This window comes from Melampsora larici-populina, assembly GCF_000204055.1.
Source record: "Melampsora larici-populina 98AG31 unplaced genomic scaffold MELLAscaffold_12, whole genome shotgun sequence".
In the NCBI taxonomy this organism is placed as follows: domain Eukaryota; kingdom Fungi; phylum Basidiomycota; class Pucciniomycetes; order Pucciniales; family Melampsoraceae; genus Melampsora; species Melampsora laricis-populina.
The window spans coordinates 68,095-85,101 of record NW_006768776.1 but is presented as its reverse complement, the minus strand read 5'-3'; the positions used below and the strand labels follow the sequence as shown (position 1 = coordinate 85,101).

The 17,007-nt window shown below is 38.2% G+C and overlaps 5 protein-coding genes across 5 annotated transcripts; 2 read left to right on the top strand and 3 right to left on the bottom strand.

Annotated features, from left to right (window-relative positions):
* Window positions 1-571: 571 nt before the first annotated feature.
* Window positions 572-4,912, top strand: MELLADRAFT_71466 (uncharacterized protein; the record flags this gene model as incomplete). The annotated part of the gene is made up of 17 exons (XM_007408543.1): window positions 572-798; window positions 887-922; window positions 998-1,022; window positions 1,097-1,258; window positions 1,330-1,434; window positions 1,502-1,572; window positions 1,631-1,922; window positions 1,997-2,065; window positions 2,133-2,431; window positions 2,510-2,591; window positions 2,656-3,014; window positions 3,087-3,224; window positions 3,291-3,690; window positions 3,758-3,898; window positions 3,964-4,393; window positions 4,556-4,601; window positions 4,695-4,912. The coding sequence occupies 17 exons, from the start codon at window positions 694-696 to the stop codon at window positions 4,767-4,769; spliced, it is 2,835 nt and encodes a 944-aa protein (XP_007408605.1).
* A 2,007-nt stretch (window positions 4,913-6,919) lies between these two features.
* MELLADRAFT_61913 (uncharacterized protein) lies at window positions 6,920-9,100 on the top strand (the record flags this gene model as incomplete). Its single annotated transcript, XM_007408544.1, has 1 exon — window positions 6,920-9,100. One exon carries the CDS (start codon window positions 6,920-6,922, stop codon window positions 9,098-9,100), a length of 2,181 nt encoding a protein of 726 aa, XP_007408606.1.
* A 1,553-nt stretch (window positions 9,101-10,653) lies between these two features.
* Window positions 10,654-12,583, bottom strand: MELLADRAFT_71465 (uncharacterized protein; the record flags this gene model as incomplete). Its single annotated transcript, XM_007408266.1, has 4 exons — window positions 10,654-11,356; window positions 11,438-11,504; window positions 11,585-11,699; window positions 11,879-12,583. 4 exons carry the CDS (start codon window positions 12,452-12,454, stop codon window positions 11,311-11,313), a joined length of 804 nt encoding a protein of 267 aa, XP_007408328.1.
* Window positions 12,584-14,003: 1,420 nt separating this feature from the next.
* MELLADRAFT_61912 (uncharacterized protein) lies at window positions 14,004-15,940 on the bottom strand (the record flags this gene model as incomplete). The annotated part of the gene is made up of 3 exons (XM_007408265.1): window positions 14,004-14,602; window positions 14,717-15,904; window positions 15,934-15,940. 3 exons carry the CDS (start codon window positions 15,938-15,940, stop codon window positions 14,004-14,006), a joined length of 1,794 nt encoding a protein of 597 aa, XP_007408327.1.
* On the bottom strand, window positions 15,934-16,649 carry MELLADRAFT_77375 (uncharacterized protein; the record flags this gene model as incomplete). The annotated part of the gene is made up of 3 exons (XM_007408264.1): window positions 15,934-16,346; window positions 16,434-16,550; window positions 16,629-16,649. Coding segments are annotated over 3 exons (476 nt in total), but the record flags the coding sequence as incomplete, so codon positions are not given.
* Between the last annotated feature and the right edge of the window lie 358 nt (window positions 16,650-17,007).

Below are 17,007 nucleotides of genomic sequence, written 5' to 3'. Positions count from 1 at the left end.
TATCAAGAGGTAAAAACCACTCCACCATGCTGTTCTTGAGGCGGGTTTTCAAGGCTTATGTCCCACTTGTAAGGAGGCGTACAGCGTGTATCCACACCGTACCCAATTTTGGAATCAACAATACAGGCGTGTTGTAAGACTCTTCACACCACTTTTTTGGCCGCATTACTCAGATTGCCTATCATGTTAGGCTACGCAATCATGTAGAAAGTTGTTTTGAACACCTTTGAATAAGGAGTCAAGTGAGGCTTGCTTGTGAGGGAAGTGTAAAAACGCAAAAAACTACTCAAGGAGACTTAATTCTTGTAGTGCTCACGCCAAAAAATCACAATTAGTCCTAAGCCCCTCTGCGAGGGCGCGGACGCGGCCGCGCAGAGAGGGCTTTGTTATAAAGATAATGTACGTATTGCGTCATGATTGCAGTGTGTACAGATCCATCACTTTGATTGTGATTTAAAGTTACGGCTGTGTTAAAGTGTTTGTTCAGGTCCGATCCCTCGGGACTGCGGTGATCACCTCAACGATTGACAATCATCAGACTGTCAAAAACCATTTCCAACGATAGCTTATCGCGTCTTTCTCGGAATTCACGAAGATCTTTGAGTGACCATCCTTGACCTTTTCTACTTTGCTCATTAATTTCACTTCGGCGACGGTAAACAAGACTAGAATTCTGCAACCTTGCCCAACATCATGTCATTTGTACGATCGTATAGCAATGCTAGTCCTACCTGGTTGTATCCTTTGTTTTTCATAGGCTTGATTGTTTGTTTACCAGGTGTTTCTGCTTTTGGCTCTGTAAGTTCGATCGCGGAACTCTTGTTGTCCGGCAAAACCCATCACTGTAATCAAGTTGACTCAGACATGCCTCTCTTCGACATTTCAGGGCAAAATTCCAGACGCTGCTTATCTCAAAGGCAAGGTATGCATATTTTCTCTTTTGGCTTTCGTATTTGGTTTGTTGAACGATGAGTTGCTGATCAGCTGCATTCCTTAGGCTTGGCGTCATGGCGATATCGATGGTATGTATTGCGTTTCGTCAGGCTGATGTCTCATCAACGTATGGAGCTGATGCCAATATACCTGGTCATCTCAGACGTACTCGAAGGCTTGGTCAAAGTAGCGGGACAAGGTGGTGGAGCAATCATCGGCGCTATCGCTAGTGCTTTCTTCAATTCGGGCTCAGGTGAAGGGCGTGGCCGTGCCCGGGGAGGTAAAAAGTTCTCTGGATTAGATGTCAAAAGGGTTTACTTCGGAAGTGAGTATAACAGTAGTATGCCCAGAAACTCCCAGATTCACTTATTGGTCCAATCTCTTCCTTGCACATAGACTGGTTGAGGGACTTGTCCCAAGTGTGCGATATCGCTGGGTTCAAGGCCATGACAGCTGAATCGCTGGTGATATGTATCATGACGATGGGCTTCCTAACTTTCGGTAAGTCAGGTTGATTGACTTAGCATCCGAGTTGATTAATACACACTCACTGCGATGTCTTGCCCAGGGTATGCCACAAAAGAATTCCAGGTGACTCGGGAACGATTGTCCGTTTATTTGCTTACCGAGCATATTGATGTGAGTTGACCCCTTCGGCCGATTTTCCACCTACTTTACTTATGATTCTTGTCATCAGAATCCTAAAGGGTATGGGGAAGGCGAAGATCCTCAAAGTTACGACCGTCGGCTTCGACCACGAGTTGACGAGGACCGGGAACTTCAAATTGATGAACGCAATGGCATGAAGAAATACATTGCATCGGATCATGAAGAATTTGATACTTCGACTAAATGTATCAGGCGAACTTTCCAAAAGTGCATCCAAATTGGCAGGGAAGCTCGCGCGGAAAATAACCAGGACAAGGAACACGAAAGCTTTCGACTTCTGGGGACCGGATTGCACACTCTGGAAGACTTCTCTGCGCATAGTAGGTGTCACATCGTTACTTTCAGATGTGGCCACTTTACATTGTACTTCGCTCACTGATGAAGATTCTTGCAGGTAATTGGTGTGAGTTGGCACTTCAAAAACTTGGCCACAAGCAGGTTTTTGCGCACGTGGGAGAAAATGGTAGGCGCAATGGTTCCGCTGCCTTTGCACTTCAGCCATCTAAGACGTTTAACGTATTCCATCGCAGTTCGAGTCAACAGCCCGGATGGACCTGTCCCACCGCTCGTCACCGGCACATTTGCAGGAGCCGACTTTTGTTTCTCAATGCTCGGGGAGGCGAGTGACAAATTGTCCTCTGCGTCAATTGCTGATTTGACTGCTCAGATGGATGAAGCCCAGAATCAAAACAAACAATCGGATGGAGGGAGATTTGAATTTATCAAGTCCATTTTGAGTAAATTGCCCCTCGGTGGTAGCAATGGTGATACCACTGTGAACGACGATTTAGATCAGATGAATCAAAAGAAGAAGGCTTTCGACCTTGATGTGGGTGTCAGTAACTTTTGACCGACATCTCCGCTGTTGCACTGATGTCACTGTTTTCCTCACGTGGTACGAGTGTAGGGCCGTATCGACCAGCTTGCCCCCGAACAGCTGCAACAGCAATTGTGGGACATCTTCGTGATACGCGATAATTTGATGCGACGTGAGTCCAGCCAGATTCAGATATCGGTACTCTTTCATTCACCTGACTCACTTTCCACACACAGGCATTGAGGAGCTCATCGAGGGCGTTCCCGGTTTGGGCGAACTCCTTGAAAATCTATCTTTGGCGCTCACCCAGTACATCATGATCACCATTGACCCCTATGTTAGACCCATCTTGATGCAAGCTAGCACTGCCATAGGAGAAGGAAGTCAGGCTGTCATTAGTGGAAACGATCAATGGACCGTGTTCAATGACCCTAATGCATCTGACCCCACTCATTCAGTCCTTGCCAAAGATCATTTCTCTAATATACTCAACGACCCAGCTGGAAATATATCTGTGATCATTGTGAAACATACTGTCAACTTGATTGTAGATGCATGGAGCAACAATGATGATCCGGATCGGGTCATTGATCAAGTACGTACTTACCACACGCTCATATATGCGCCTTGCCAGACTAACTATGGGATTGCATGACTTCACAACTAGATCTTAGAAGCCATTCACCATCCTAATTATGCCAGCCAAAATTCGGATATTCAAATGCAAATGATGAAGTATATGCAAAAGTGGTTGGACGGCATGGATGTGGATGATCGTGAATTAACTCTCAAAAGCTTGACCAAAGTACGTCGAAGCCATGCAACACTTCCATGAGATGGCGTTAACCTACAAGTCCCCAACACAAACCAGGACAGTGTTCGTAATCATCGAAACCAAAGGAAAACTACCGAAGATGGTTCTGACCCTCGCATCGGTTCCGGCGGGGCATCAAACGCTCACGCACACTCTTCCATCGGGCAAAGTCAAACTTCGTACAACGCCAATCAATCTCGTCCAGAGGGACGCAACCAAGCACACGAGAGGCCCTCTTATCAAATGGACGATGGATCCGCGAGCAATGAATTCAATTCTCGCAGCTCCTACTCGACTTCGCAGCCAGCTAGAAGCTCCCAATATAATCAACACGCTTCGAGCGGAGCTTATACGAGAAATCCACAAGGCGCAAATGCAAACCTCTATCAAAGTGATCAAGGCGGATTTCGCAGGACACAACAGACTGACCGACCTTCAGGCAATCAAGGCTACGATGGTGAGCGACATTTTCGGCCCCGTTTATTGATTGCAAAGAAGATGTGATTGATTTGGAATGATCTCAGGGGACATACAAGGTGATGGGTACCAACAAAATCAAAGCGCAGGTTTCGCCCGCCATGGTAGTGGACAAGTGGATTCTTCTCAAGACGAACTTCGCAGTTCGCAACAAACCCACCGACCTTTACGAAATCAAGGCTACGATGGTGAGTGTCATTTGTCACCCTCGTTCAATGCACAAGATATGTCATTGACTTGAAATGGTCATCAGGGGACACCCAGGGCAACGAGTACCAACAATATCAGAGTGAAGGTTTTGGCCGCCATGGCAGTAGACATGTAGATTCATCGCGTTTCGACCAGCGAAATGATCACGAGAACGAGCGAACCAATAGAGTCTCATACAACCAGGGTGGTTTAGACGAATCCTCATACGAAGGGCAAAGACATGGTGCACGTGAACATACCGAGGATGACTATCAAACCAATCGCCAATCTGAATACCCTGGTAGATCTCACCAAACTCAAGCGCGCGATGATGAGTATGACACAAACAATGGCGGGTCATACCGCGAGGCTCGGCATACTGCCCAATATGGAGACGCCCAACAGGAGTACAATAGTGGCAACCGCAGTCATCATGGAGAATCAAGGTACAAAAATCCTGGTGAATATTCACAGGACCAGGATCGATCCGCTAGGTATGTCGCATCTCGTCACCATCAACGAAAGAGCTCCCATAGTAGCAGCAAGAGTAGCTCTAAGAGCGAAAGTTCGAGCGGCAGCTCCAAGCATGGTCACAAGAAGCATAAATCTAAATCTAAATCTGATCGCAAACACAAACACAAACCAAAATCCCACAGCCGAGACAGAAACGAATATCGTGAACGAGACGATTCTTCCAGAGAGGTGAGTATCCAAAAGATGTCGAATCTGGTGATGCGCTCCCAAAATATTCCCAAGCTCAGAAGATTGACGTCAATGTCGCTTGTTTACTCTTAGGATTACGAGCGACAAAATGATTACGGTATGGGACGACTCAACATGGACGACTCATCCCGCAGTCGTTACGAATGATATGTTGAAAAAGTCCTTGAACCTCTTGTTTTCTACTCCAAATATTATTATGTCACGTATCTTTTAAAAAATGCTCAAATGTAGCCTACCGTCAAGACTTTTGACCTGATGGTAAAAGAAAATGATATCACTTTAGTCTCTCTAAACACGCGATGCCCTTGAGTCCAACGATGACTCGCAATTGATTGAACCCATCTGGAACTTGACTCCAGTGTTTCTTCGCAGCGAGATAAAGTCTTGCAGGTCTTGCCTCAGACTTTATATTCTGGATGACGGAATTGCTCATATTGGATTATTGCGAATTCAGTGCGAAAGGTCCGAATGATCGTTTTTCTTCTTGCATGCTTTGGCCTTCATGTATAGGCCCGTAACTTGGGGAAGATTCCTGATTTATTTGACTTTTTCCTTTCTGGTGCACAATAATGCATTAGTTGACCCTGCCTTCCCATGCTCTGTGATTTATCTCACTTAGGGAGCTACAATGAGTTATTACCTGTTATTACAGATGATACCAATGTTTTATCATCCGATAAATCTTTACCTTATGTGAAGAATGAGTCCATAACCTGGTGTGAGTTTGCAACCATACATTACCAAAGCCACAAAATTGTTGAAAGACAACAGTGCATCCATCAAATTCTGGTAGATGTAAGGGAGGCGGAGAGGGCAGCATAGAGCTTGATCAACACTGACTACAACATACAATCGATCTCTTAGCCAACTCTCAATGGTAATATCCTTCTACCCAAAAGATGGTATATATTGTATGCACCAGTCAGGTATCACAAAAGCACAGTCAAAGCCTTGAGGGAGGCCTTTATTACACTTCTGTAACTTATATATTATTGATTTTGCAAAGCTTCCCAGAAAAATATGTGCCAAATTGCTGACTTTTTGTGGGACACATTTGACAAGCTTGAAATCAAAAGTATCTACAGTGATCAATCAGGGCCCATGGGCGTCTAGTACAATTTGTGTGTGGATATAAGATATCTGGATTCAATCAACATTTTGGAATATTGGGAGGTATATCTCTTTCTAAATGACTCTTCTGTCTTCATTGTGAGCTGTTATATGATCAGCCCTATTCCATTTCAAAACTTGTGATCACTGTATTTTGAACACAAATCAAGTGGTGTCCTACATGAATATCCACACAGTCTAGAAAAAGATTCTGGAATGCAATTTGGTTTCATATTGAACATCTTTCTTACAAACATGGTCTGTCTTAGTTACTGTATCATGTTTAACAGTTACACTTCCCATTCAAGATCCCTTCCATGTTTGTAAAGGTGAAGCAGTGTTTCATGAACAGATGAGAAACAGTGCCTGGATTACCAATACCCATCATCCTGAAAAAATTCTCTTCAATATCCCCCCCATCTCCATATCTTGCATTCAATATTTTTCAACCAGATTAAAGGAACAAAATATTTTCTTCTATGAAAAACCTCTTGATCTATGTATATCCTTGCCTTTTCAAGGTATCCTACTCAACATTAATCTCAGAGGAAAATACCATATCAAATTTAGTGAATTCAAGGCACAATCAATACAGTATCTGGAAGGGGCTAAGTATACCTCTGGAAAACTTTAATGAAAATCAAGAGACATCACAAAAATATTCAATTCTTTCTGGTTCAATTGCCACACCTGGTTTTTCACTTTTTGAACATCAGCCTGGAAGCACTGTAGGATCAACAGTCTTAAAATATCCCATTGAGAACCCAATGGTCCATGAACCTCCCAAGAAAAAAGTCAAGTATGTACTCAATTTAACTGAAATATATATCAATAATGCCTGATATGATCAATATGGAACAAAACAATCTTTTAGGGAAGAAAAAGATAGTATAGTTCAATATGAGACTTCTTTTCCCAAATTACCTACAAGGGACCAGAGCAAATTAACAAACAGATTCAAAAAGCATCAAAATGAAGACCTTCTATCCAATATCCCCTCTCAGAAAAGCATCAAACCCACACCAAACTCAGAGTTGTACCTCAAGAAAGGCTCCAGAAAGACTGTGTTGCATGTCCAAACAAACAAAGATATAAATTCCCTGTCAATTCCAGTGATATCACAGCCTGTTTTGAAAGACAAAGTGAAGCCTGATGTTAGATCACCTGCTGCACTCCTGCAGAGCAATATGAAAGAAGAGATCCCACCAGTTATAACCACAAATCAACAGTCAAAGATATCAAGTCAAAGATCTATTGATAAAGCAGTGGAGGAGATTCTTGCAAATGAGATTGAGAAAGAGGTTCATTCCAATACATCAGAAGATATTCAAATTATACCAGAATGTCAACCAAATGAAACTATCTCACACCCAGACCAAGAATTGAGGAACATAGGACAGACAGAAATTGTTGAAAATCCTGGAGATGACAAAGAAAGATCAGTTGAGAAGGGAAAACTCTCAGATTTGCAACAAGAATCTTCACCAAAAGAGACTCATGTGGGAGAAAACATACAACAGAATGCACTGGATGCTAATGAAAATACAGATCTTGATCTTGAAGAGAGTAATCTTGTTGCTGAAGATGAGAGTAAAAAAGTATCAAATGATAGACCTGACCTCAACAATGATGAGATTGCCACAATTCCAATTTTGCATACCAAGCCCTTGGTTACAAGGACCAGAAAGCCAAGAAAGAAATCATCAAGAAAATTGTTTGAGGATTTGCATTCTCAAACTCTACCATCAGAGCCAACTACCTCTAGTTCTTTGAATCTGCCACAAAATGAACTGATAACCAAGGCAGAAATGATTGAAGATGTAGTACAAGCTCATGATACAGAAGAAGTTGCAGATATCTTGTCAAAATCAGTTGAGAACTCAAAAGATGAAGAAACAAAGAGATTGGAAGGAAGCACATCTGATGATCAAAAGAGAGTCTATCTCACACCATCACATAATACTAGAAGAAAAACTCAAAAGTCAAATAAGAGCAAGTCCTCATCTAAAAAGCTTAAGAATCCAAGGAAAAAGGCTGCTAGTGAAAGCATGATGAAGGCTTCTGAACCAGATACTTCAGAGTCTACATCCCTGGCACTGCATTCACAAAGTCCTACAGACATGATGAGTCAGAGCCAGTTTGGTGAAATCTTGGAACAGATTTTAAAGATTCCTGGACACATTTTCATGAGGCATGCCCTAAAATTTGATGATAAAAGACAAAATATTCAGATAGATGTAACAAATTTACAATTTGCATATGTTTTACGTACCAATTTACTGAGTGACAAAGAACAATGGTTCTCAACATGTGATGGGTTTCAGTATACATTTGGTGATATAAAAGAAGCATATAGAAGGATAATATCATTTTCTGCACAATGTAATGAATTGATATTTGTTTATAACTTTGAAAATAAAAAAGAATCAATTCCTCAAGCTTCAATTGAATTTGGAAAATTATTTAAGTTTGATCAATTTTTTCCTCATTTTCTTGATTATAAAATAGGTAAATGGAAGCAAGTAAATGTGATAACAAAGAATTTGAGTAAAACTGATTTTGAGAAACTTTATAAGAATTCTGCATCAGAAGTGGAAAAGAGAAAAGCATCAATGTTTATGATGACTTTTGATGATACCTATAGAAATTCAAAATTCTTGAAATATGCTTTATCAAGTGGGTTTTTATGTCAAGGGGCCATCTTATCATTGATGGGGACCATATCTCATGTACTTGATTTATCATCAGAAAAGGTGAACTGGAAAACCTTGACTAAGGCAGAAATTATAAATAGAGTTAATCAGTTGATCAAAGCAATGCATGGAAGGGTAACCTTGCAGATCGATCTGATGTTTGCTGTATTTGAACACCCATGGGTAGAAGAGTATACAAGGAGCATCTTTGTAAATGAAGAGGGAATATCTCATCTATTTCAGGAACGGTTGAAGAATTTGGCCATTCTTGCTGATGGGATGGGGATCAAACCTTCAGATCTTGGTTTAAAGGCTGATGGGCTACAGAAGTTGACTGCAGGAGAATTCTTAATTGCAAATCATGTTGGCCTTGAAGCTGAAGAATTGATAGAATTCAAAGTATGGCTGAAGAGTGATCTCAATCAGGGTAGGAAAAGTTCACGTGTACTAGGAAATTGGGATCTTAGTGTTCCACAGAAGTGTTGGAACAAGGGACATGCATTCATTGAGTACTTCCATTACAGAAAGGAAAAGATCAGTGGTCTTGAAAATTGGAAACTTTCTCATCCATACAATCCAATACTAATGGCAGAACGAGAGAATGAGACACACAAACTGAATCCAGATAATTTGGATGAATCAATCAAAAGCTGTCTGAAATACCTAGACTTTTGAAATAGTAATGATTTGCTTCGATGGTCCTGATCATATTGTTCTTCCCAACATGACTCAAGGAATGATTGATACTTTTACTGATAGAATGAGAAAGGCCTGCGTAGAATGCCCTTGCGGCACGTGGAGCTTGCATTCAAAGCAACACCAGATAAAATCTTTTCATTTAAGCATGGTAATTAGGACCCTAGTGTGTACAAGTGGTGTGAAAATCAAATGCATGATTAGAATTGTGTTTGAAAAACTCTGTGAGAAAAGAGTGTTTGAACTTGATATTATGATGAGGAGAATTGAAGTTGGAAACTTCTTATTGACAGGGTTCTTTATCACTGTTCACTTGCAATACCATACTCAAGTCCTTTTGCCTCATTAATGATTTTTCATCTCCCACCTGTACTCCCCTTTTATGTCTAGTTTAGTGTTCCACTTTGGTGTGTTCCTGTTTTGATATACCAATATCTGGTTTTGTTTACCATACTTTCTTATGATGTTTACATTTTTTGGTACAGTTGTTTAGGAATATTACTTTAACCTTTTCACATTTCACAGCTATTTGGTTTGACCATTTTTGGTATGATACTCAACATTTCTTGTCTGCTGGACACCCTGTGGGGCCTTGGTTGATGAATGTTGAAATTTGATGTACCTTGGTATTGAGCCCCACCCAACTGACAGTTTCATTTCACATAGTTTGTAGGTGACTTGGCTTTAGAAATTTCATGAATTTATTCATTACTTGACCCAACAAAAAATCAATATGGACAATTTTAAGTCTTACTACAACAAGAATCTGTTGAGAATTAATATTTCACATGTTCTTCAATTGATCTGTTGCTTAAACCTCAACTAAATCATATTGTATCTGAACATATCAAGTGCTTATCATGCACACTATTCATGCCATACTGAACAAGACCTCAATGAAATTTCAATATCAGACTCCAACAAACAGTATTCTGATAAGCTGAGAGTACATTGATTGATTGTGAAGAACAGGAGAAAGTGAGAAGAAAAAGCTGATGTACAGGTTTACCAGATTCAGTACTCATATAAGACAAACAGAAAAGATATGCAAGTCCATGTTTCCCACAAAAGCATCAGGCCTCCTAGGGCTGAAGTATGTATACATAGCACCCTAATAACACAGAGATCACAGGTAACCACTAGACATTCTAGTTCTTCTTTCCCTTCCTCTCTACTCATACACTCTCCACATTTCTTACAAAGCTTCTCATTAGTCTATCACAAAGTGAGTTATAAGACACTGACCAGAAAATCCTTGAATTTTCCAATCTAGGAAGTGTCTTGGAAATGGATTCTTTCAAACTGTGTGTTTTAGGCAAATTTTTTAAGACTTTCTTTGGAGCTGGCAAGTAGAGTAGCTCAGCTTTGTCATTTAGATTACCACATTCAAGAAAGAGATAATGGTTTGAATTTAAACAGTTTTCAATGATCTTTTAGTAAGACCTTAAAGTCTTTAAATCACATTTCTATATACCAACTTCAAGAATCAAGAATCAAAACCATGAAAAGAAAATCACCCAAAACTAAGATGAACAAAAAATAAAAATAAACCTTCAAGATATATATATATGTATAATAATAATCCAAAGAATTTGAAGACTGTTCAAGAACTATTCAATCCAATACTAATGAACTTCATCAAATGACAATAAAATTAAAAATGTAAAGAGATATATTAACACACTTTAGGTGATAAAGACCTTCAGGAACATTGTTACTAATTCTGTATCTCGAATTTCTACACTCTACAAAAAACCAAAAAACCAAAAAAAACCAAAAAAAAAACAAGTCCAAAAATAACAATATAAAAAGAAGCATTATAGACACAAGATATAATAAAGACCAATTTTTTGAAGAAGAAAAAAACTAAATCCTTGGCTATGTTAAAATAATACTCACTCTTTTTATAACGAATCACACAAAACAAAACAAAAATCAACCGTGTAAACCCGTACAACGAAATGATAGGAAATTCAAAATAACCCAATATATATACGAAACCGAACTCCAAACAATCCGAAACCGAAACCGATCCGAAAAACAAAACCTTACAAGTGAACTGAATCCTAGGTTTAATAGAACCAAATCAAAACCAAGAAGTCTTAATGATTGTTCTACGCATACATGATATCTGATAGTTAAACCAAAAAAAAGCCTAGTTGATGATCTTTTGAAGAAACTTAATTGGGTCATGAAGTTTCACCATCATCTTTCAAATCACACTCATCCGTTCCTCTGAAATCCCCCAAACCCAAAAAAGAAAAGAGTCAACCGAATATTTCGAATGAGAATTGAAATCCAGTTCAAAGAGCTTACCTATCATCTTTAATATTCCCATTAAACCGTTTCCTTAACCTCCACTCTCTTCTAACCTCCTTAAATTCTATTCCACAAACCAAAAAAAAGATTCATGAATTAATTCTCAAAAAGCTTGATGACGTAAGAAGGATTTATTAAACAAACCTTCTGGAAGTCGTTTTTTTCCATGTTTTTGCATTAAGACATGTGCGTTTAAATGGTTCAAGGTTCCATAAGCTTTTGTACAACCTGGATAAAGACATCCGTAAAGTCTTTCGATCTATTCTTTTCGTAAAACCAAAAAAAAAAAAAAAACCATAAGTCACCCGGGTTTTTTTATATTTCTTCGTTTTGAAGACTCTTTTTTTGACCAAAGTTTTGCAATCTTGTACGTTTTGAATGATTTGATTGCTTTGGTTTAAAAAAATGAGGAAAAGAATAAATGAAAACAAAACAGACTTCTTCAAACCTTCTTCTGGGACGTTTTCGTTGAGTAGGTACAGCTTGTAAACAAAACGGTTTTTGATACTCGATTTGGTTTGGTAGATGAGATTGATGATGGATCGGATGAGGATGAGGATGAGGATGAGTAGGAGAACATAACTGATTTGAAATGGTAGTGGTTTGATGTAAGCTTTCTTGATTGTCAAGCGATCTGTTCCAACAAATCGGTTCTAGTTTGATTCGTTTTGATTCGTTTGGTTGTAAGTCTTTAGAATCTTTTGGACTACTTGGATGGTGTGGTTGGTAAGAATGTTGGTTTGGTAATGAGTTTCGATGGTTCAGGTTCGGTTTAAGTTTTGGGTTTTGTTTTGGGGTTGGGATGGGTTGTTTTGATGATTCTGATAAGATTGAGAATGCGAATGGAGATGAAGTAGATGGTTCACTTGTACTTGAAACTGCAGTTGTGATCTGACGATTGAAATTGATATCACGATTTGATAAGATTGGAGTAGGATCTGCATAAGCTGGATCGGTTGGTTTGCCAGGTGGAACTGAGAATGAGAAACATGGCTCGTAGTTTTGTTGAGACATGTATCAGAGTTAAGTAGGATTGAGAATCAGATTGGTGATTCGATCGTTAGGTGTTACTGTTGGTCTCTTGGTCTTGGTCTTGGTATTTGTGTTTGTGTGTGCTTGATGTGAGGAAATCGATAAGTAAGGAAAAGAAAAGAAAAAGTTAAAAGTTAAAATTAAAATTCAGTTAAACTATAATTGTACTATCAAACTCAGTTTAAGCGCCATATATCTCAACCACATGGAGATCTCGATCTAGAACCTGGGCCTTCATCATCAAAATTATCATTCAGCACCCTGACACTTTCTCCTATATTGAGCCATTTGTCCATTCCAGTCCATTCCTCAGTCCAACTTAGCTATCCTCCAGGGTCTAGTGTGTATATGATCGAGACTTGGTCTCTTAAAGTCATATTGTACCTTCATTATTGCACTTCATAACCTCGGAGATAACTTCACCCCACATCCATATCCCCACTCAAACAGTAAACTCACTTTCATTTCTTATCATTCAACTTTCAATACAATTCTCTAGTAATTGAACCAAAAATTGATCTTATAAATTCACATCTTAAGAAATTTGAAAAACAAAATCTTTAATCAACCAAAAAAAAACCAACAAAGCTTCAAAAAATCAAAAAAATGTAAACCAATTCAAAAAAAAAAATTGTAAAGAAGAAAGAATTCTATAACCATATATCAAAATGCCAAAAAAATCAACACTTGTATTATGTACCATAAACCCTCATAAACATTTGAAAAAAAAAATCAATGTAATTCAATTTTCTTCAAAAACACCAATATTTCATTCATAATCAATCAATTAACCACAACCTAGGAAAAAAAAAGTGAAAAAAAAAAGTATAACATCATTAAAGATTAAATGTAAAACTGAATGAATCAAAAAACCTGAATTTCAATAAATTTCTCAAAATCCATTTTTTTCTCTAGGATGGGTGGGTGAATGGTTTCAATGAAAAAAAAAATCTAACAAATGATCAATTTTTTTTATTTAATCAAAATTAATTATTTGTAGAAAAAAAACCAAAAAAACCAAAAACCTTCATCAATAATCAATAATCAAACCAAAATGCCTACTTCCACAAGAAAGTCTCTAAACCCCCCAAAACCCCCCAAAAAAATCCTTCAACTTTCTTAATCCAACTCTCAACTCTCAACTTCAAAAAACTTCAAACCCATCCAAACCGCCAAACCCTAAAGCTCATCTTTCCCAATCCCATCCCGTCCATTTCCATTTCCCATTTCATTTTCCTTTTCCATTTCCTTTTCCAATCTCTCAACATACCTAATCCTTAATCTATCCAATTTCAAATCAAAAACTCTAGCCTCATCCAAAACCAAATCATAAGTTTCTCTAATCTTTTCAAAAAACTCTAAAACTTTTAAACTTTGATCTGTTTTAGGATCTTTTCCATTCATGATTAGCTCTTGAAACCTTTCTTTAGATTTATTTGACAAATTTGAAAATAAATGATAACCTAAATCCCCCCAATCCAATAATCACTCATCAGTATTCTTGATGTTTTTTTGAGGGAAAAAAGAATGTTCACTTACTTTCCCAATCTTTATAGGTCACATCTTCTAACCAAGTAAAGCCAGGTCCAAGCACAGCCTGAACCTGAACCACATAATCCTGTAAAGGAACCCAAACCGTTTCCAAAACCTTCATCTCTTCCTTCAACTGATCAATCTCAAACTCTTTAATCCTATTCAATTCGATCTCAATCACCTTCAACTTAAACTTTTCTTTAGATTTCTTTATGATCAATTCGATTTCTTCAAACTTTGATTCCATCGATTTCAATTCAACCTTTTCATTCTTTTCAAACCATTTCTTTAATTTTTTAATCAACTTTTCTCTTTCGATTCGAATCGTTTCAATTCTTTTTTCATTGATGATTTCATTCAACTCTTTTAGATTCTCTTCGTTTCGTTTTAAATTAATTAATTCTATTAGTTTCTTTAGTTGGATTTCTTCTAGTTCTTTCATTTTCGAATACCCTACTTCTCGATAGGTTTCTAATTCGATCCGATCACTGGCGGTTTCTTCGGTCGTTCTTCTTTTCTTTCTTTGAGTCGATTCTTCTTCTTTTGTAGGTTTTAGTTTTTCTTGTTCTTCTTCATCTTTTATCAACTCAAGAAATTCTAATCGACGAAAGCCAAAAAAACAAATCAGTAAAATCTCACATGTTGGGTTTAATCCAAACAATCGATTTTTTTGAAATCAAAAACTGATATCAAAGAAACTTTCAAACTTACCATCGAGATCATCTGCAAGTAGATCTTCAGTATTCTTTTCCTTTTCCGATTCAGTCATCTGTTTCACTTCCAATACAGGCGATGATCCTTCATTCGATTCAAGATGATCTATCTTCACCGACTGATCGTCTGAAACTCTAGGTTCTGTATCAATTCGAACTGTCTCTTCTTCATTGACCGCTTGTTCTTTTTCGTTCGCTGTTGTTTCTTCTTCGATCACCGTTGGAGATTCCTGTTCGTTCGATACTGGTGGTTCCTCGGCTACTACCGGCTGTTCCTTGACTGGGACTGGTGATTCCTTGACTAATACCGCTGGTTCTTCTACCGTTTCTGCTGATTCTTTGACTGCAACAGGCAAGTCTTCAACCACCACGGGTTCTTCTTCGCTGACAACTGGTGGTACGTCGATCACATCAGCTTCGAAGATCGTAGACTGTTCTTCGATCGTCACTTCTGGCTCTTCAAACACCTCTGACTGTGCTTCCTGGATCATCACATCAGGTTCTTCGATGAGATCTTCTTCTTGAATGACTACAGTTGGTTCTTCAGTGATCTTGGGCTCTTCATCGATTTTAACAGGTTCTTCAATCATTTCTTGCTCATCAATAACTACAGCTGGCTTTTCAACTATCTCCTCCTGAATAACTACCACAGGTTCTTCAACTATCACTTCTTCATCAACCACTACGACCGGCTCCTCAAGTTGACTTTCCTCTGGCACAACTTCAACCGGTTCTTGACCAACTGATTCTTCTTGAACTTCTTCATCCTTAGACTTCTTTTCATCTTTAAAATCTTCTACTTCTACTTTCGTTTGTTTTCTTTCTCGATATTCATTTAATTTGGTTAAAATCTTTTGAACTTGAGGTCTTACATAAACATCCATAAGATGATGAAAGGTCTTGATCAAATGAGTTTCGTACCAAACTTGAATGGTTTCTTTTGATTTAAACCAAACTTGATGTTCAAAGACCTTTTTCTTAAGTTCAATGAATCTAGGTTTAATGTGTTTAAGGAAAACAGGATTGATTTGATCTTGATAAGTTTTTTTAGTGATTGGAATCAAATTTAATTGAAGTTGATCAGTTAAAAAAGATTTCAATAAGATGGAGTTCTGTTTGAACCGTTTAATGAATTTTGATTTTTTTAAAACTTTTAAATGTTCTTTAAACCAGTTTGTAATAAGCTCTACATAAGGTAAAAGTTTAGAATCATACCGATCATTTAAATGATCCATCACCGGTTTAATTTTTTGACCAAGTTCAAGTTCTTCAACCCGATTTGAAAGTTTACTAATCGAAGGAAGCACATGATGATTCCAAACAGGTAAAACCTGTTGATTCCAAATCGGCAAAACTTTTGCTTGGATAGGTTGATGAATCTTTTGATTGTAGGTTTGAATGTAAGGAGAAAGATGTGGTGATAAGGCCCAATGAAGTTCGGCTAGGTTCGAACACACTAATGGGTTCTGAGTCGGATCTTTTGGACAAAAGTAAAAGTATCCAAATAATAAATAACAGATTGAGATCTTTAGGAATAGAGAAATCGAGATTGATAGGAAACTTTTGGATGGGCTGGGGGTCTGGTTGGTTTGATGTTTTGTTTTTGATTGGGTTTTCGGTTTGGGTTTCTAGATAAATCAAATGGAAGACAAAAGTTTGTTAGGAACATGGGTTTTGGATGAATGGTTTCGGATTTGATCGATCAGAATACTTACTTTTTTCATGATCATCTTGGTTTGTTGAGGTGGATTGATCGTGGTTGTAGAATTCGAATTCGAATTGATGATAGTAGGATGAGAGAGTTTGATTTTCTTGGTAGGTGAACTTGGAACCTGTTAAAGAAAAATCAAAGAATACAAAAGTTAACCGAACGATCAAGTTTGATGTATCGATGTTGAAGTGAGAGTTACCTGTGAAGAATAAGTTTGAGGACTAAAGACGACGATGATTCAAATCAGATCAGTTTGATTGAAGATAACTAATTACAAACATTGAAAGAAAAGACTTACGCTGCTTGAGGTTTAGGTTGAGGTTTAGGTTGAGGTTGAGATTGAGGTTGAGATTGAGATTGAGGTTGAGGTTGAGATTGAGGAGTAGATTGAGATTGCTTTGAAGGAGAAGAAGATTGAAGTAAATTGAATTTTGATTTTGATTTTTTTTTATTCGAAGAAGTTAAAGAGATTGAATGTTTTTGATAATTAGTTTGATTTGAATTAGTAGATTGGTTTGTGGTTGATGATGGTGGTGGACGTGGTGGTGGTGGTGGTGATGGTCCAGTTGCTGGTGACA